This window comes from Barbatula barbatula, assembly GCF_947034865.1.
Source record: "Barbatula barbatula genome assembly, chromosome: 24".
NCBI classification, from domain to species: domain Eukaryota; kingdom Metazoa; phylum Chordata; class Actinopteri; order Cypriniformes; family Nemacheilidae; genus Barbatula; species Barbatula barbatula.
In genome coordinates this window covers 18,371,592-18,393,001 of record NC_136787.1, presented here as the reverse complement: position 1 = coordinate 18,393,001, position 21,410 = coordinate 18,371,592, and the positions used below count along the sequence as shown (strand labels likewise).

The window sequence follows — 21,410 nt, the reverse complement described above, 5'->3', positions numbered from 1 at the left end:
AGATGAACGCTGTTTTTCCAATAAAGCTGCTCCGCATTGTGCTTTCAAATATAATGCAATTTTGATGTAAATATAACGGCAAGTTGAAGTCGTCGTTGGCTTTGGGTGGCATAGGGAATGTGTGAGAAATGTGAGCTTGTGAGCTAACTGTATTCAGGGCATTAAAAATGTAATTTCGCTGCCAACACTAGATTTCTAATCCCAATAAGCGGGTAAATAATTCTTTCTGTGCTGGAAAGAGAATCAAGCGTGTTTGTTAGAGCTTGCATTGATTTCCTACAGCATGTCACTCTGTATTTGAACATTGTTTTACAGTACAGACAATGCCGTTGTTTAAGATCAGATGTGGATGAATAAATATGAGATGCATTTTTAACAGTATTGAAGGAGTGGACATCTATTCCAGGCTCGTATTGGCTTCAATATTCGATCCACATCATGCATAAGAGTAAATATATTTTTAGTTAATATTATTTATTTTTTATTAAACAACATCTGAAAGCTGAATAATTAAGCTTTCTATTGATGTATGGGTTGTTAGGATAGGACATGCAGCCGTTTAACACTGTAGCAGACAATCCATTCACCAAAATAAAGCTTTTATATATTTGTAGGAAATTTCTGAAATATCTTCATGGAACAGGATCTTTACTTAATATCCTAATGATTTTGGGCATAAAAGAAAAATGGATTGTTTTTTGACCCGTACAATGTATTTTGGGCTTTCATAAAAAAAAATCCTGTTCTCCCGTTTTGTGATCTGGGTCACATACTGTATGTTTGAAATTTTTAATGTTTGTTTACAAAATAATTGTAAACATCTTACACCTTGCTCTAGTTCATAGTTTATGCCATGATGCCGAATGACTGTCATGGCTTCACGATCCACATTTATGAGACGTTTATTAAGAAATGCTCCGTCTAGTTAATTAATTTAAGAATCGAATGCATATGTGAAGCTAAACGATTGTGGATGGAGTGACGCTGAATTAGTATGTAGGAGAAGCAGGAAGAAAGACGCCACATTTGCATAGAGGATTATTGTGGCTTTGTGGCTCAGGATTGATACCGCTGGCTACGCAACCCAATCAGAACCTTTGCCCGGAAACCACCTCAGGGGCCCGTTGCACACAAACACACACTCACGTATGGGAAAGTGAAGCTGGTTGTAAGAAGTCTCATCAGTCTCCTCTTACACGTTTATCCAGAGAGAGAGGGAGATGGATTGATATTTAATGTTTGTGATTTCATTAGCGAAGCTGTTTCGTCACTCGCTCAGAACACTTGAACCCTGTAATACTGTATTGGAGGAACTCACAGCCGCTAAAGGCATAAAATGAGCACATGGTGTGTAACGCGTGGTTCCAGGAGGCGTTGCTGCCGTGGGCACGTTCACATCCCAGATGAACAGTTATCTGAGGACTTTAGCAAACAGGATTCAGACCACTGTGACGTTCCAAAGAGCTTCATCATTCTGATGCTCCATCTGCATGACACTATACACTGTGATGGGATTGTGTATCTGTTCAATGTGAAAAACGACCCCAAAATGAAACATTTATCCCTGTCATCATTTATTTAACCTCTTGTTGTTCAAACCTGTACGTGACTCTTTTGTGGAACACCAACAAAGATATTTTGAGAAATTGATGGTACCGTGTCCATACAATGGAAGTCAATGGGGGTCTGTGTTCTTCGGTTACCGACATTTTTCAAAATATCTTCTTGTGGGTTCTGAAGAAGGTTTGGGTATGAAAATGATGAAATTGTGTTCATCACTAAAACCAGACTCTCGCTCTTTTTCTCTGTAGGTCTAGTGGTTCGAGAAGCCATCATCGAGATCACTCGTCAGCAGGTGGAGGAACTCTTTGGCCTTGAGGATTTCTGGTGTCAGTGTGTCGCCTGGAGCTCAGCCGGAACCACCAAAAGTCGCAAGGCCCATGTGCGCATCGCCTGTAAGTACACACACACACATTCATTACCAGGAGTTGCCTCATGCAGTCATTGAAATACCACATGAAGATATAAAAGTACCGCACTAACACGTACTCCTAACAGGATGAGTTTGTTTGACATTGAATGGAATATAGTATTGTGTTTGCTTTTCCATATTGGTATTCCGATGTGTTTACATTCTAGCGGTCTTGTTCCTAATGTGGTGTTGCTTACAAAAGCATGGACACAAACTCCACCAATCACAATGCTCTGTGTTTATAAACAGATGCTGGGCTCATTCTTTCCAACAATTCTTCAGGCATTCTCCATCCAACCAAACCCCTCCCCTTTTTCGAAATAGTTAAGGTCAGAGAGCTTTGTGTCTTGTTTCTCGGGAATCAAGCCACACACGTCCCCGTCTTCTTTCCATGCCCTGTTTATACAAGTACAGCGAACCCAATTGTGTTGGACACTGAGCTCTCTGATTATATTTGTCTGAATTGGGTCCACTGATAATGTGATGTTTTTATTTTTTACGGTGGTACTTTCAATTCAACCACAGACTCTCATTCATTTAGTGCTTCTATTTATACTAATTATAGTGAAATTAGACGTAATGCAGATACTTGTTGCATCTACTTGAGACAGGTCATTAATCTTGAGTTAATCTTCCTTATCTGCATGTCTGCCTTAATAAATTGATACCCTTTCAAACCGAAAGTGACAGAAGACGTTGTGTCCGCACACTGACCTGAGACCTGTTTCTTATTTCCCTATTGTGTTAGACGTGGGTCAGTCGAGCTGGTCTCAGTTCAGTGTTCATCTTTCGGCTGTAATAATCGTTAGCCTTTATTTTATATTAAAATGAATTGAATTGATGCTTTGCCCCGGGTGTTGCTGACCTGACTGCACTAGCCTCTCTCTCTCTCTCTCTTTCTCTCTCTCTCTCTCGCCAGGGACTAATGGAAACACCAGGCATCATTTAGCCCTTTTTTGCTTTCTGTTTGCAGCAGATGTTTTAATCAGGGACTAAGTAACACTCACGAGCGATAAATAAGCAGCGTTTTGTTGTTGCCGGTGCGTGATCAATGGATGCTCCATAAAGTTCAGCAGCTGTAAAGTCTGATTGAGGAGATTTATTGAGACTGTGATTTGTGAGGCTGTTGGTGTCGGGCACTTCCTGTGTGAGTTATGAGGGGACGAGCTTCGATCTGGACACACACACACACACTGTGATTCACCTAAACACAGACTACACAGACTACTCAACAGGACAGTTAATAGCCTCAGGAAGAAGTGAGAATTGGGGTTTTCTGCCATACTTATATTCATGCAGTATGTATATGGGAATATTTTTGTGTCAATAAAAATGAACACAAACTTAAAAAAACAATCAAAAATATACAATGAGAAAGAAAAGAAAACTTTGATAATGAATACACTCAAATTATAGTTTTTCAATTTGCTGAAAGATTTTTAATTTGCGCTTTCAGTGTTTTACTTCACGCTTCTCAAGTTTTCATTCGCTGCTTTTGCACAAATCTCACGTGTGGGTGGGGCTTCAACACTAAAACAGAAAATCATGCAGATCGCTTTCTAATCCGCTCACTAGCCAATGAGAGTAGTGGCAATAAGTCCCGCCCACACGTGAGATTTGTGCCAGAAAGGCGAACGAAAGCTTGAGAAGCATAAACTAAAATTTGTAAAGCCCAGGTGGAAAATCAAGCAGCGTATTCATAAACTATTATTTGCAAAAAATGATCTTTGAAAATTGTCAAGAAAAATGCTGTTTGTTTGAAAATCATTTCCATTTAGTTCATTTTTTTCATTATCAAAGTGTTTTTCTTCTTTCTCATGGTATATTTCCGTCCGTTTTTGAAAGTTTGCGTTCATTTTTATTGACACAAAAATACTTCCATATAAGTACTGTATTTTTACACTGTATCCATGTACGTGGAATACTGCAGCGACCCATTAAAGTTGCCAAATTGTCCTGTACAATATCCCACATTGCAATGTTTCCTGCGTGAATGAGCTAAAAGTGTGATTTTTCTTTCTTTCTCTTTAAAATTAGATTACAGATGCAAATTATAATTTTTATTGTCTTGCGGATAAAATGCCAAATTCCTAGACTCACATTAGCAAACCATCATCACCGCAGTGATTCTCCGTGGTGCCAGCTTTAGTTTAGACGTGCTGGGATTAAGATGAGAGAGTTCAAGTATGTAAATGGCCCTTAATTTACTAACCTGTGTAATTTAGCACAAATTGCAAAACACATGCACTTACTGTAATTGTTTTCACATGCGTCCACGTGTGCGGCCGCAGCCTGGCAGAAGAGGCTCATGGGATTTCAGCCCTCCCCACCGGGCGTCTTTTAGTTCGGGCCGAACATCTAAACACGATCCACGGGTAGATATTTTACAGATTCTCTGCCATTTGGCCTGGGCTCTTTTATATCTGAGAGATGTTTTCATCATCTAAGCCAATACACACGGTTATATTTTCCCCCAAAGCTTCGCTGTTATAAAAAGATCAGAACAATTTGCGTGTCCAGAGCCAACAAAACTCATTCTGTTGTGTATATTTCTCACATCTCAAACAGTCTCTTTTAATTTCTTGGCACATTCTCATTCAAGAAGTTTTTTAGATGGATGATTTTTGCCACCATCAACCGATTCTAATCATTCGGAAAGCATGTAAAGTTTTTTCCAAAACGATATGCTTTAAAATTCTCTGTTTGTTTTATGAGGTCTAGCATCGTTTCTTTGCGGAAAACACAAAACTCATGTTTTTTGCAAGTGAAATATGTGTGAAGCATCGAGCGTCTCCACCTGCATTAATTTATAATAAGCAGAGAGCTTGTGTAGAGCTGCATATCACAAATGGCATTGTAATGCATTTGGCCCATTAGAGGTGGTTATAAATCCAGCATGTGTTTGTACCTCACATTATTCTTCACTCAGGGTTTTTGGCCCGGAAACTGCACAAAATATGGATCGCATTTTGTCGAGAACCCCAAAGTGCTTTAAACTGGGCCGTGACGTGACGAATCCAGCACGCTCCATACTAAAACAAATATTGAGGAGAGGACTGACTGTCGGAAACTATTCTGAAGGGGGCGACAGATTTGACAGGAACATGTTTTTCAGGCGCTAAGCCAGAATGCGGCGAGTCAGCAGGCAAGCACAAGCAAGTCAGCTCATTTAAAACCTAAAAACACAACTTATGTTGTTCACTTTTACAAAAAAACGCTTTCTTGACCTCTCACGTCTAAAGAGAATAAAACTCCTGCGCTCTTCTCCTCTGAATGAACCGAAACTGCCGGCAGCTGGTGTGGATTTACAGTCGACGCTGTTTCAATCTCACGTGGGTCAGAATATAAGCAATTAGTTTCCCCCGCGTGAAGGCGGCACGGGGCGTCGCGGAGGGGCTGTAATGCACTGGAAACACTGTTAATTGGAGTGAGTTGTTTAAGCTGTCAGTCGCAGAGACGGGCGGTAAAGAGTGTCTCACCCACACTTGTTACTGTAATGGCCTCTGATGCGTCTGGGACAACAGCTGACAAACACATTTGTGTTCATGCTGTTTTGTGTATGTTCATTTGACTTCTCACTCATTTGTACATTTTTTTGGCTATATCACTCCCTTTTTATTTTATCAAAACTATTTTCATGTATCGCTTTGGTCCTTTTGAAACCTTGGATGTCCAAATTCACTGGAAATGGGAAAAACTGTACTTTTTAAATGATTAAATACCGTGTTGTCAAAGTTTACTTTTTACTTTTTATTTGTTGGATATTTGCAGAACCCACTGACAAACATAGGATGGCTAAAAATGAAAAGAAAGTTTGGAAATAAAAGGGCTGTGTAAAAAATATATAATATATGCTTATTAATAACAAGATTATTTTTGTTTTATATAAAACACATCATAAATATCACAGCATAAATCTTTTGAATCAGGACCCAAAGACGTGTGCGAGTTTGATATTCAATTTATAAAAATTATTTTTTGCGATGAACTTTCCAACTTTGGCCGAAGAAGGTCAGTCTGTTGAGGATTAAATCAAAATATTATCGCTCTCGGGCTTTCACGAGCCAGGAAAGATCATAAAACTCATTTAATCACACTATTTAGGAAACTTAATGACCAAGTAAACTGTCATTTTAAATAATCATAATGTTCACAGTGTTGCTTTATTTTATATTACCAGTGAAATCACACATTTCTTTTGCACATTGTGAATATTTCATATGAAACGCTTGTCAGAAAGACACACAAGACCTTGTGTGTTCGCGAGTGTGTGGACGTGGATTGTGGTTTTGTCATTGAGGAAAAATGTACTCATAAAACATCTTCTAAATCTCTTTCAATACTTTGATGTAATGTGACATTGATGTATTTGAAATCAATCGTTACACTTCTGATATAATAAAATAAGGTGGCATTATTTCTAACAATACCTTGTATGAGCAGACGGACTGTGTATGTGTGTGTTTCCTCTTGGCATTCTGTCTGGTTGACCTTGTGTCGTTGTGTATCTGGACACCCATCGGGCAACTTCCTGTCTCTGGCTCAGACAGGGTGACAAACCCACAAACTCCAGCGCCACCCACACCATCCACTGTGTCTCTCTATGCAGCGTAGGAGACACATTGTGTTCAATGAAAATCTTCTCATTATTATTTGGACACTCATCATAAAAGAGATCTTGAAGGACCTGAGATCAGCCTAGATTGAACAATTTTCCTTTAGTCGTGCCATTTCTCTTTGCATTTAATAAATCATTTTAGATGACGCCTTCATGTTTCCACAAAATGTGAATAGCAGCTTTGTGTATAGAAATAACTTATATTTACAGAGTAGCCTACCCATTTGAAAAACATTTCATGAACTTGTTTTGATTGTATTTTTTGAAGCTCCGTATACTGAAAATATTTGGTTATTCAGTACTGTATAAGAAAATCTTTTACTTGGAAAACAAATGTATATAACATGTAGTCCTACAGATCAAAGAGGTGTATGGAACCTTTTATCTTATTATCACAGGATTAACTTTAACAAGAACATCTTTGATTCGTGTTTGTTTAGATGTTTGATTCTCAGCCTCAGGTCCACATTGAATTTCGTCTTCTGCAGTCTCACGGCATGAGCTGCACGCCTCCTTCACACAAACAGATTGCTGGAGGTCACCGAACGGCTGTGCTAGATGCCCCGATGCTCCACATGCGCTGTAGCCAATGCTTTTGATCTTTTTATTGCTGCTGTAAAATTGAACAGTAACGGTAACATTTTCTGACACGGATCATAGAGAACAGTCAGATCACTCACGGTATCACAAACCTCCAATTCGGCGCTCCTCTGTGCATAAGCTAAAACTTCTTTTAACCAGCTGTCACCGGTTTTGGTTGCCGTGTCATTCTGTTGAGAGTTAAGCGCCAGCGGTCAGCTGTGACCATCGCTGAACGTCTCGAGCACAGATCAGATACTGTGTCCCAGAGATCCTGAAGTCCCAGACTACTGCAGGATATCTCACTGATACTCCTGCTGGGGTGAGTTACGGATGTGTGTGTGTGCTGTATTCCTGCAGTCTGGATCTCCTGTCAGCTGTGACCTTTATGGAGAAATGTGAAGGTTTCGATGTTCACCGGTTAGTTTCTGTGATTTGTGACCCTCTCAATGTTCTAGACATGACCGCAGAAGTTGGCAGCCATTTCGCTGTTGTTCTTAATTGTTTGTTTGGTGCAGAACAGTGACCAGTGAACAATTTTTTACAAATTTATTTTCTAAAATAAAAGTTCAAAATCCCATATGAAGTAATTGAGGTCGGAAATCAATCAGTGGTCCTGCGTCCAAAATACCCTCCGGTACTTTTTCTCTACAAAGTGATGTCGCCAACTACTGGCGTGGCATGCGTAATGCAGCGTTTTAGTCATTTTTGCGGATCTGCGTAAACGCAGATTGTTTTGATAGCATTGTCGTGTGTACATGAAACTTTTAAAAAACGCAAAAGAAAAACGTTTGCGTTTTTCATCGTGTAAACATGGCCTAAGTGTACTCAACTGTGCTATTTTCAGACACCATAAATGGAAGTACATAAAACTAAATAATATGATACAAAATTAATGTGTGACAACAAAGCCCTTCAAGAACACTAAAGAAGTGTACCTAAATAAAGTGTACTTTTATTTTGGTGGCTGTAGTCACAAGACCTTAATGTTTTAACAGAAGTTCTTCATTTGTAGGTTTGGTTAGTTAGCCTGCAAGCAAGACATATATAAATAGCACATTTGCAATTGCAATATAGTATATATTTTGCTATTTTCCAGTGTTTGACATTTAATTTCATTCAATAAATGTTTGACATTATTATTTAGCCCTGTCTGGGCCTTCCTGCTATCCGCTACTAATGTCACATTGACACGCCTTCTTCTGATCTCAGTAGCCACGTTATTACCATCTCTTCCCCCTCCCAGCAAAACACAATATACATCTAATGAAGCTGCAGTCTTCTGAAGCGTGACGCTCTCTCTCCTGACTCTCACTTCCAGCGTGGGAAACACAGAGATATATTGGATTTTTATTAGAGCGGCACGTGAAATCTCTCCAATTCTCTTTCTCTGCGGACCTCCGTGGACGAAGAGAGATGGAGGTGTAGTGAGTGAGACGGAGAGCACCCAGAGGAGAGCGCAAGAGTCTGAATCATCTATCACTGTCAGCAGCAGCCCTCAGCCAATACAAATACCCGTTTGACTGACTGACAGCACCGTCGGCCTCTAGATGCTGTCAGTTCTGATGTCCCGCCTTCCCGAGGGTCTCATATTGAACCTGCACTATGGGGGGCCACTTTTCTGAAAAAGTGATCTGTATTATTATGACATGTACTGTACATTGAGTGACACAATCAGATTTTGGGGAGGTACAATAGTGGCCAAAAGCGATTTTGCTTTGAAGGCTACCTCAAGTTAGATTAAACCATTGAAATATGACAAGAATTATTTGACTAAACGCATGATATTGCATAACAGAGATGACGGGGTTTATCTCAAGTGCAAAAACAATTTGCAATGCACCAATATGTGCATTTGGGACGATGACGATAACCTATGGCTCTTTAAAATTGTAAGCCGATAACCGATATATTGGCCGATATTCAGTATCTAGATATTAATATAACATTCCCTAAGACTGAAACAAAAGGCAGTAATTGAATGATGATCATGACAGAAAGACAGAACTGTACTGTATTTTAATTGTGAGCAGCGTACAGCTGAAGACGTTTAACCGGAGAAAATAATTTATCGTCTATAATATATCGGCCTAAATTTTATTAACGGCTTATACGATAACATTAAAAATGACCGTTTATCGGCTGATACCGATATGGCCTCTAATTTATTGCGCGTCTCTACACAAAATGCATACGAATATCAAAACAAAGCATATATTCAGTCTATCTTTTTATTAACCTTTTGTTAAAATATGTTTGAATAAAGGGTTGGACATCACTTTTGGCCACTGCTGGATCATTGTCACACGCAAAAGCTGACTAGATAGACAGCTCGCTAGGTTTTAAGACGCAGCGTCAGTTAAGAATGAGGTAATTGCTCTGGGACTCTATAATCATCACATAAACCAAATGTGTGTGTGGTGTTTCTATCACTCGAGACCGTAACCATTTGTCACCATGACAGTATTTTCCCATCATCAATTCATGGAGTAAATGACCCTGACAGAAATAATCTGAAAATATTGTCTTGAAAATATAATCGCTTGCTTAGATCTGAATGAAGCTGGCCTAGAAAACTTCAGTATGCCTTGAAAAACATGACTGGTGCTGTTAAATGTCTTGTGTAAAAGTCGCCGCCGCTTAATCGCATTAATATGCAGCGCCAAGCATAAAACTCATTACACATCCCCCAAAATACCAGCCATCAGCATGTGCTGCCACACTGTCCTCATCCCCGTCATACTTTATTCAGGCTCCAAGTCAAATATGTACCCGAGGAGCCAGAAGGCATGGCGAGGTGTGCTGATCAGTATTCCAACAGGTTTCTGTAAGGTGTGAGAGAAGCTGTGAGGAGATTTCTGATTTCTGTTGGGTTTAGGGATGAAACTATTCTTTTAAGAAGCAGCTAATGTGTCACTTATATCTTTCATTAAAACATTAAAAAAAACAATTATGTTCTGCATATTTTTTCATCATTTGGTTGCCAAGTCTATGTGTTTCCCATGCTGACCTAACCAAAAACACTACCAGGATTATATTTGTATTTATTGTTCATCATTTATTGAATAAAGATATATTTTAGAATCGTATCATTTTAATTTTTAAGTTTAAGATAAAAAAGTTTACATTTTCATTTGAAATTGCAGTGCTTTGCAAATAATCACACATATTACTTGTGTAAAAGTTGTGTAGTTTATATGAAATCATCGCACAACTTTTTCATGCTTGCTTGACCTGACGAGCATCCAATCGCAGCGCAGACGCATTTTGAGACTCATGTTGTTTATCTAGATCATTGTATCATGAGATTTGATTGTTGCAGACAGCTAAATATTTCTTGTTTTTTCTAATTTCTCTGTGTTTGTAGATCTCAGGAAGACGTTCGATCAGGAGCCGCTGGGAAAGGAAGTGTCACTGGAACAGGAAGTGCTTCTGCAGTGCCGCCCACCTGAAGGAATACCTGCAGCTGACGTAGGAACTCTCTCCGTTGATCAGATTTATATAGAAATACGTGTGTTCGTCTGAACTCCTCTGCGGTTGGTGTGAAGATAACTCGATCACCTCAATGAAATGTCAGACTTTATTGAGAAACATTTACCTCAGTGGCCACCAGTTAATTCGTGTTTAGCTACACGGGCTGCATTGATTGTGACATCGATTGTGGCTGTCACACAAACTCGTCCTAATAACAGCAGAAAGTTGGAGCTAAACAGGATTAATAGATGGTGGCAGTAAAGGATTTTCTCGAAGCGTTTTTTTTCCCTAAACGTCCGTGTTTACAATGGTAAAGAAAGTAGAGTAGCCTCATATCACCGTCAGACAAACATCCTCCGGGCGGCTTAACTTACTGAATGGACGGATTGTGAAGGAGGTGAATGCCTCGGGCTGCATTTTTCTCTGCCTCTTAATCATCTTAAACATGTGTTATGACGACCACCATTAACTTAAGACTACGTTTAGCACGCCGTCTGTCCCAGAAAACTGTGGATGAGTTATACTGAGCCTTTAATCGGGGGGCGTGGGCTTATTTAAATAACGGCCGCTGATGTTTGAGGACAAGTATGAATGTGCGTCTATGTCAGAATGATCAACAAAGGCTTTTAATAGGAGAAACCGCTGGCGTGGAGCTGCAGGGCTCTTGCGGAGAAGTTTGAACATTTGGCCGTGTGCAGATAAGCAGCGTTTGGCTACGCTTTTCAAATGTAGGTTTGTGTATTCCAGGAAGTTCAGCCTGTTATCAAATGCTTTTTTAAGATCTGAGAATGTCCACTTGGCCTTTCCGCGGCTGAAGTTGTTTATTTCTTGTTTGGGTCGAGGAAACCAGTATGAATGTTCACAACAATTAAAACCATTGATTACAATTTTATGAGATGCAAGAAACACTCGTTTGTCCTTTTTATTCTGAGAAAAGTCTCAGAAGAGATCTCAACAATGTCTTAAACTGAGTTTTGATGATCTCGATCTAGATGTGGTTGCTAAGGTGTTTTGGGGCGTTGCTAGGGTGGTTACTAGGTTATTCTGACGTGTTCAGATAATTGTGAGCAATAGTAATAATGATGGTTTTGTCATCAAACACCAGAAGTCTAATTGAAATCCATTTGAATGACCGTGTATAAATTTAATTTAGTAATTTCTATTAATAAACTTAATAGAATTTTATTAAATATAGTTTTATTTAAAAACACTGCTTATAATATATGAATTTATAATCTGTCTGATATTTGACCTTTGTTCTAACTTGCATAACCATATTTGTTTTGCTTATAGTCAATGTTTTCTTGTACAGCTGCTTTGTAACAATGAAAATTGTAAAAAGCGCTACATAAATAAACTTGACTTGACTTGACTTGACTTAAGCAAACTGAGAAGTAAATGTGTGTTCCGGGTCAGATTGGAGAAATGTCTCCAGGGAGGAAGTTGATTGGAGCTTGGGGATCTCAAGAGAAAGCGTTTCCTTTGATTCTGCTCTGAAAGGACCCACGCTTGACCTGGAAAACACGAGTTAAGTGACCAGAACTCTGACGCATTTATTGCAGGTGAAAATGCTGACGGAACAAATGGGCTGTAATCTGAAGGGAGCTGTTTGCACAAGCCTGGGGAGCAATTTCTGCTTTAAAGACGTGGGACCTGTATCCCCACACAACTGTGTTTGGCAGCAGATAGACTGCGCGTCTCACTCCCGCATTAAAAGTAATTTGTGTTGGAGAAAATTGTACATCACAGATGGCGTGGCTTACTTGGCTTGGCATGTTTTGTTGAAGTTATTTTCTCTTTTTGCCATTTGTTTGTGCAGTGATGCTTTTTCTCCCAAACACAATTAGAGCCGATGCAATAACGTGCCACTATTCAGATATTTTTCATGACTTTATATATTGGGACATTCATTACACTTTCTACGGTTTAACTAATGTAGTAACAGGTTGTTTAAAGCAGGTCATTTGGCTTTTTGACATACTCCTTTCCTGTTATTACTTTTACAGCTACTTAAGTAGTCAAAACGAAGCATGGTTTTATTATAGAGTATGTGATGTTACATCACCTGTGTTGAATGTTGCGCCATCTTGGGAGGATGGCTGCTGGTGCGTTCAATGCACAGTTTGTTGTTTTTCTTGTTTGATTAGGAAATATAACTATGGTAGGTCGGTCTTCTGGTTAGACCTAAACTACATTTCGTTACACTGTACTTGTATATGTTTAATGACATTAAAGTTGAATCTAATCGAATCTAATCTAATCTTGCTGTGTTAAGAACTGCAGTAGCATTACGCAGAGTCGTTCAGGAAAAGCCCATGTGTCTTTCATTTTCGATTTCTCCATATATAAAACAAAACAAGTAACGGTACACATCTAACCAATAATATCAGTGGAGATTGACCTCCCAAGATGGCGGCGCCACTGCAACATGCTAAATAGGGCGTGACGTCAGTTTCTCATACTCTATAGTAAAAGTGCATTTGCCATGTTTTGCAAGGGATTGATTAACATTTGTATAACCATTGTTTGACGACATATATCTCGGTTAAACTACTGTGATACGACCAAAGTCAAATAGTCATAAAATCATGGTCAATTTTTGTTGTGAAAGATAATGTGTATCGTAAAGTTACGGTTCATAGTTAATGTCACCTGTCCATTAACATTGTGTCTGTTTCTGTCTGTCTCTGCTTATACTGAAGTCAATCATGAGTAAAAGGTCAGAAATGAAGTGACAGTTCAGAAGAGGTGCACCAAGAAGTATTTTTCTCTGAGAGACAGTAAACACACGCCCACGGGTATCGATAAACACTGCTGTTAATGACATCCTGCACATTTGCTGCACAACAGAATGGCATTCTGGGTAATTAGAGCTGGCAACACGGGGCTGTTGATTGTACAAGAGATAAAACAATAATTTTTATTATTTTCTTTTTAGTCCTGTGAGTTCATTAAAAAGTTTCCCGCTTGCTTAAGACTGAATATTGACAGAATATTTTTAAATCCTAATTTAGAATACAATGGGGTTAAATGCAAATGTGTCATCTGTTGCGTTCTATTCACAAGTTATAGTCAGGCGGATGAGCAGAGGTGCATTACGGGAGGTGTGTGTGGCACGTTGCCCCTCCGCATCTGTCGTCGTGCTGGCAGGAGTAAGCATGTATCAGCCAGGTCTGATCTCAGGCCAGGGCGAGCGCAGAGGGAGGCGGAGCAGAGGTTAGCCAGTACAGACAGCGCATCAGTACACATCAGTCTAAGCGGCGGTAAGGCAAGGTGTGTTTGTGGATCAGGACTGACAGCCAGACGACGCTTGTTCTTACCTCACCTCTACAGAAGCACTTCCATTACACTGATTAACTGTTCGTAAGTGAAAGAACAACACTGCCAGCTCTCTGCCCTGTCTCATCTTTTTCATGTCTTGCTACTTGTCGTGTGTTTGTGTGTTTTTGCAGGGGAATGATATATATATATATATATATATTAATCGTGATTAATCGAACCCGTTTCATGCGATTAAATCTGATTAATCGCACACGTATAGTGAAATTAAACATACACTACTTATTTTCAAATATATGATACACATTGCACTGACGACATAAAATATTTTTAATGCGTTAAACTGAAATAATTATCACTTTTGCAACACGTTAACGTTGACAGCCCTAATTTCTATATATGATTATGTTTATATTTGCCGTGCTGCTACTGGTGGTGTGCCACAGAAAACACGCTATCTCAGACTTTCACAGTCGTTTTCATGACGTTTCAGAACGGATCACAGTTGGCTTGTGGCTGTGCTTGTATGGAAATATGCAGCGATCGTTCTATTAAAGAGGAAAATCTCTGCTATCTCACGCGAGCAGATGGAAGTGTGTGAGAGAGAATGTGATGAGCGCTCCTTTGATCCGTCGGGTTTGTCATCCGCTCGCCACAAAAGAAGAAACAATCTGATAGTGTACCTGCATTAGGCTGTTGTCGCCCATTGCTATCCTGGGTCGTTCAAACGCGTCAGCTTAATGTGTTATTTAGAGTGAGACGTTTTCTTTTCGCCCAGATTTATTGAACGAACCGTCATAAATGTAAGAATTCTACTGTACAGTACATGTTTCGAATAAGCAGTTTTATCTCAAATAAAGTCCTGGAAAATGAAGAATGATTATACATACAATCCTGATAATCTGAGATTAGCAACCGGTTCTTTGTCTTTTTACATTATTGGGGTTGAACGTAACTGTTCGCTCAGCTGATTGATGTTACACAATGACTCGTAGGTGGATGTTATTTGCTAATTTAATCAAAAACACGGCTAGGACCGCACGAGAGAGAAAGACATTATCATAACTGCTTTCAGTTAAGAGACGGCATTGTTTGAGTTTTCTCACCTGTGTGAAAACTCGGTGAGAAAAAATGCGGTGTGCCGCTGCTTGCAATGCAAATGTTTGAGTTGTTTGTTGCTCGTGAAACACGGCTTTGCACCTGAATTACTGTGGATATTAGCACGGTAATCACATCATTCATTACTTGTCAACATTTTGGAAAGACACTGAAACCAGTTGGACTGAAGTCATGGCTCTGGTGAGCTGCAAACTTTTAAACTGTTCCAGGAAGTTTACGTCTGGGGCAGCTTCTGTTCTCGACAGATGAATCCCCAGCCTTTATGACTCGCCTCGAACCCTCGCAAAGCCCGGGCGGATGAAGCGGTCTTATCTAACACAGCGCAGATCGTGCCAGCTGACGCAAACTTGTGCTAAGCAAACACGCTGCAGACATTTATCTTGGCGCGCCGAGTGAAGGACTCTGAAATACTGCGAGTGCTTTGGAGAATAGAAGAGCAGTTGGGTAATCCAAATGGAGTCACGTGACGTGACTGCATTAGTGCACTTCACTCAAAGCTGAGACCCATTTGAGTTATTCACATATGTTTTCATTCTCTGCGCATTTGTAATGCACTACACTTAGTAGATATAAGTTATTTGTCACTATAATGGGCTTCTACATCTTATTTACTTAATCAGGGTTCAGAGTAGAGGAAATGTATTTTTTAAAGGGATAGTTCACCCCAAAGATAAAAATAAAAATCGGTCTTCATTTATTCACCCTCATGTCATTCCGACGCTTTCTTTTGTGGGACTCAAATGTGGATTTTGTGTCCATACAATGGAAGTTAATGGGAGCTGATGTTGTTTGGTTATCAACATTCTTCAAAATATCTTCTTTCGTGTTCTGCAGACGAAAGTCATTCAGGTTTGAAAATACAGGAATGATCGAAGAATCACTATCCGTTTATTCCCTTTCACATTGTATGCAATATGTATTTTGATCCTCTAGTTAAAATTAACAATGGTTTAACAATCTATTTAAAAAAAAAATATGTTCGTGTTTTTTTTGTAGAGAAACCACGATAATGACAAAAACAAATAATTCATTTAATTTTGATATAATGTCATGTAATGTTTTAATGCATATACAATACATCACCCTGCTCTTGATCTGAGTATAAACTAAGGCAATTGTGAGACGGTCATAATACGTTTCTCTGTATGAACACGTCATTTAAATTTTCTTTAAAGAGTCTAGGACACCAGCGGGTGGCAGTCTTTTTCATGAACCTTTTAAGTCGGCCGTCTTTGGAAACTCATAAAATAGACTTAAATCTGGGCTCTGAAAGTCCTCAGTGTTTCCTTTGGTCTTTTCTTTTCTGCGGATTCTCAAAGGCACTTGTCAGCTCGTTCAGATAAAGACAGAGTTCAGAGGTGACCGTGCGCCTGAGAGCCGCCGATGCCGTCGCCATGACATCGCAGCTTTCATTCAGGCAGTTGCTTGGCGAGCCGTGGTCCCGTGGAGTCACAGAGCGCCACACGGCGAAGGCCCACGGTGCTTTTAAAAAGACTTAACCAAGGAGATGCGAGAGGATTTGAAACTATCTTCGGTGGATATGAAAGCCAGTCTAATGGGCTTCTCGTCTATTATTCCTCACTTCAAAAATCTGTCACTGTTTACTCCCGTCATGTGGTCCCAGACCAGAGTTTCTGGAACACACAAGGAGATGTTTAGAAGAATGTTTATGATGCTCTGAAACGTCCAATGACGGGAAATGTGGACAGATGCTGTTTGTGTTACACGTTGAGCTACGTGATGAATTTTTGGATGAAGTTTGATGCCAAGAAGAGATATTGAGAAAAGGTTATGCAAGCGTTCCAGTTTTGCACTATAAATATTTGCAATTCGCTAGTTGGTGTGTTAGCAGAAATATGTTGGTGTGTAGCAGAAACAAGTCATTTGTGTGTATGTGGGTGGATGAGCTGGGAAAGTCTGGCGACAGAAAAAGAGATGCATGTGGTCAGAGGTCTTTGACCTTGAGCAAAGTCAAACCGATCCGTCAAAGACAAACCAGAGAACATTCATGAGACTTAATAGAGTTCGTGTTTCATTCGAGGATCATTTTCTAGACAAAAATGCAATAATAAAAACAAATCCAATCCAGATTCGACTGTATCAATCAATGCGTTTATAATGTGGTGTATTGTGAGAGACATTGCCAGTCTTATCCCGAGGGAAGCATCTCAGAAGCGAGAGACTTTGTCAGAAATCTTCTTTTCATGTCTGTGCTGTCTGGCAGTAGGAATAGAGACATTGAAAAGCTCTCATTACTGACGGGAGAACACAACTTCTATCGAAAGATGCCTGTGAGCTTCAGCAGTTATTTCTGTCATTTGTTGACTTGTGCTGTCTCTTATTAGCTTCAGTTTTGAGGTTTGTTATAGTGCGCGTCTAAAGGGAATGTGTTTTTTTTCCAAATTAGTGCATTCATTACAAACAATCTGCAATATTAATGAACCCACGACACAAACCCAGAAAGAAACGGAGACATCACTGAAACATTTCTCATTGTTTACCGGATAATACAGCTCTGGTCCTGCATGTCTGTCTTGTCATTCTTCGATCAGATCCTGAAGCTATCAACATTTGTAATATTGATATTCATGACATGCTATAAATGCTTGCAGAAGTTGTGTATTTCTTGAATTTGAGTTGGTAAACATATGAATGCACTCAGGTGAGGTCTAGAGACGAGACCTCCGTCCACAGGAGGTCATAATAATCATTTATAATAAGGACGTGTGTGGACAGATGATTTTACCTGCTGCTGGTCTACAGGCAATTTCCTCATCTCCAGATATAAAAACACACATTAATCACCTGCAAGAGTTTTCGACCACTTTTCCTGTGGTTTGGCATTTGCTGGTGGTGATTTTGATTTTTCTTTTCCACTGCAGACTGGAATATTTTCCCAGAAAAGGCGGAGAACACTTTAAAAGAGAACTTGTTTGGCTTTCAGTATGTACAGAAACCCTTCTTCTCTTCTCTCTCACATGAAATAATTATAATGCCACTGATGTGTTGTTTCACTATTTTGCCGGAGAATGTGTTTGTGCAGTGGCAAAGTTTTTTTTTTTCTTAAATAGTTCCCAATTAACGTAATGCTTTTGACATTCGAATCATTCAGAAAAGCTGCGAGAGATTGCATTTGCATTTTTGCTTGCGAATTTGGGGGCAGAAATATGTTAATGCTCCTTTCTTGGTTTTGCGGCCTTTCATCTTGAAAGCATCGCTGCAACGTTATGGTCCGAATCCAGGCGGGGAAAAATGAACGGGTCTTTACATTGAACTCGCATTGACACTGGATTCTTCTGGAGTGGGAACGCGCCTGGTGCGGTGAATCCTGTTCGGATCAAACGGAAGATTATTTAAAGACCGCCGTCATTTAAAGCAATTACTCTGCACCATTAAATATTAATGCAGGTTTTTCCTTCATCACCACGTTCAATCGCATAGAGACATCTCACCATCACACATACACACACACACACACACACACACAGCTGCTTCAAATTAAATTGATGTCAGCTTCTCTTGATGGAGCCACAAACAATAATTGGCTCCTAATGCTTCTGCCTATTTGTATAATGACCACTTGTATTAATTTCCTTCATGAATATGAGCGCAGGAGTTACTGCTAATCAGAGCGCATGCATCTGACTTCCTGTCTGTGCTCCAAACATAAAACGTCTTACTTTTCATGCTTATCATTACGTGGGCTAAAGTCAAATGACATTGAAAGTGAAATCGTATATGACACATCAATTTATAGATTATTATTATTATAAGTTTATTGTTCAATCGGTAAGGTAAGGCGAAAGTAAAAAAATGGATTTTTTTGACAAAGTATTCTCAAGCGGTGACAAATTACTGAGTAAAACTTTGTTAGGAGCCGGCACAGTACTGTATCTGAATATGTGCCTTTTTCCGCACAGTTGTGCCAACTTCACATGTCAGGCTGCTCGTTCATTTCCTTTTCAAGTTGTCGGTTCATTCTGTGAAACACTTGACTTCTGTGAGACTTTTACGCACTGCTTATTAAAAAGGAAAGTCATCACCTGCGTTTCTTTTGTCTTTACTCTTATTGAAATGCCTGAGTTCACAGCAGCCCCTGCGTCACGCTTTTGTCTGTTCTAGTTTCTCCCATGATGCCCGAGCACTCGAAACTCTAAATGGACGGAGTGAAAAATCACTTTAGGAAACCTAATATCTGTCTGCTTTATTCTCTTGTTTCCTGGTAACAGCCTCGTTCCTCTACCGCGCTTCAGCCCCTCGCTTCCCGTCAGGAGCAAGCAGATCGTGTTTGGCGTTGGGATTGTTCTCTGCCGCCCAAGAAGACAATAACTCAAATTGGAGGCCCATCTCACAAGACTAACAGATGCCCAAACTAGGTGGCCCTCAGGGGCCTGCGGCAGGAATATAACAGCATCAGGGCCGCAGCAGGGAATGTTAGCGCCAATCAGCATCCTACCATCACACAGCTGACACACACACACACACTGTTCAGTTCTTGCCCATCTGAGCGTTCCTGCTTCAGTTTAGTTTGTCTGTTTGCTTTAGTAATTTGAGGGCGGCATATAATCACTGTGGCGAGCCTTGCGGCCAGTGGATTTCTGGGTAATCCTCATTGATTTCCTTTCTCTTCTGCATTCCTCTAAACGGTGCCATTTTCATGATTACATGGCAGGATCGTATGATAAAACCACGTCAATTCAATTCAATATCATTCGCACCATGTCACAAAGCAGCTTTGCATTTGTCTCTGGACCGCTCTGGGTCGGTTCGATGGACGACAGAGCGCTGCAGGGTTATTGGATATGTCTGCATATGCCAGTGTGACCGCTCTGCCCTAACCTCCACACGAGTGATTAAATATTAATAAACAATAATGGAAGATGATGAAAATGAAAATTGCACATCATATGCAATACTTCGTCTTTATCTGCAGACGAGCCAACTAATGAGAGTAGGAATCTATCACGCTATTTTTAGAGGCAAAGTAAATCAAATTATGGGAAGTAATTCATCGTTCATTTCCTAATGGATGCCAAAAGAAAAGCCATTTTCTAGTTTATGTACAGTAGCAACTGTTTTGATATGTTTCAATTGTTGCTAAGACGTGTTTTAGCATGGCTCCTGTTTCAAGAGAGTCTAAAGAAGCCCGACCTTGAAGGTCCAGTGTGTAATATTTTGGAGGATCTATTGACAAAAAAATGAAATATAATATGCATAACAATATCTTCAGACGTGTATAGACCTTACAGAATGAAGCGTTATGTTTTTTATCACATTAGAATGAGCTATTTCTACCTACATACACCCCTATGCATGGAATTTGCCATGTTGTTTCTATAGTAGACCTAAACGGACAAACCTCCTTACAGAACGTGCTTTGCAAATACGTTATCTCCTTCGGCAGAGAAGCAAAAAAAGTGTGAGAGGACTTAGTCTTGTCCTTTCGAAGCACTAGTCTGTAGTTCTTCCAAAGGGAGTGGTGGAGTGAGCCATTTGTTGGCATTCGCAACCTCACCACTAGATGCCGATAAAATGCTTGTTGAAGTCTATAAATATGTTGATTCCCCATATGAGCCCCGTCCACCACGGCTCATCTCAGAGGCCCAAGTGCCCTCGAGAGAGAACAGTGAAATGAAAGCATCAGTTTGACTGGACAGAGTCTGTTGTTCTGTCTCGGAGTGAACGATCTGCATGATTCACTGTCAAATAAAAAACTCTCGGTCTCGTGATGTGACCTCTGGCGCTCAATACCTTTACCATTTATAAACCGGAAAATCATAGTACAAGGTCAAAGGTCCAAAGAAAAAGATCAGCTCCTTTCATAGATGGTTATTAGACGTCATTGCAATTTCAGAGGAAAATGTGTTCTCACTTCTCAATTCCGTTTGTGTTTTCGTAGGTTGAATGGCTGAAAAACGAGGAGGTTATTGACCCGGCGGATGACCGAAACTTTTACATCACCATCGACCATAACCTGATCATCAAACAGGCCCGTCTGTCCGACACTGCCAACTACACCTGCGTGGCTAAGAACATCGTGGCCAAGAGGCGGAGCACCACAGCGACCGTCATAGTTTACGGTGAGTCCTGTTCTGCATGTCAAAGCATATCATTGAATCATAAAGCTTTACAAGTTATTCAAAATCCTTCTCTTCCATATCAGCTCTTTTCTGGGTTTGTCCTCTTCTGAGCTTTCACCTGCCTTGCGTCTATATGAAATTAAGTATTTAATTTTGATGGCGTCGGGCCAACAGGTCTGATCAGAACCTCTAGCGTAAGATCAGAGACTCGCCAGAGTACCAGTGTAGCTTCTCTCCGTGCCACAAAAACACTTTTAAGAACAGTTTTTGTAGCTTCATTTTGTGTATC

General features: G+C 40.0%; 1 protein-coding gene across 1 annotated transcript in view; it reads left to right on the top strand.

The window, feature by feature from the left end:
• unc5cb (unc-5 netrin receptor Cb) overlaps positions 1 to 21,410 on the top strand; it is a 104,064-nt gene that overhangs the window by 63,731 nt on the left and 18,923 nt on the right. Inside the window, exons 3-5 of the mRNA XM_079448899.1 lie at positions 1,812 to 1,955; positions 10,537 to 10,640; positions 20,941 to 21,121. Coding sequence (XP_079305025.1) covers positions 1,812 to 1,955; positions 10,537 to 10,640; positions 20,941 to 21,121 — 429 coding nt within the window. The remainder of the gene's footprint in view (positions 1 to 1,811; positions 1,956 to 10,536; positions 10,641 to 20,940; positions 21,122 to 21,410) is intronic.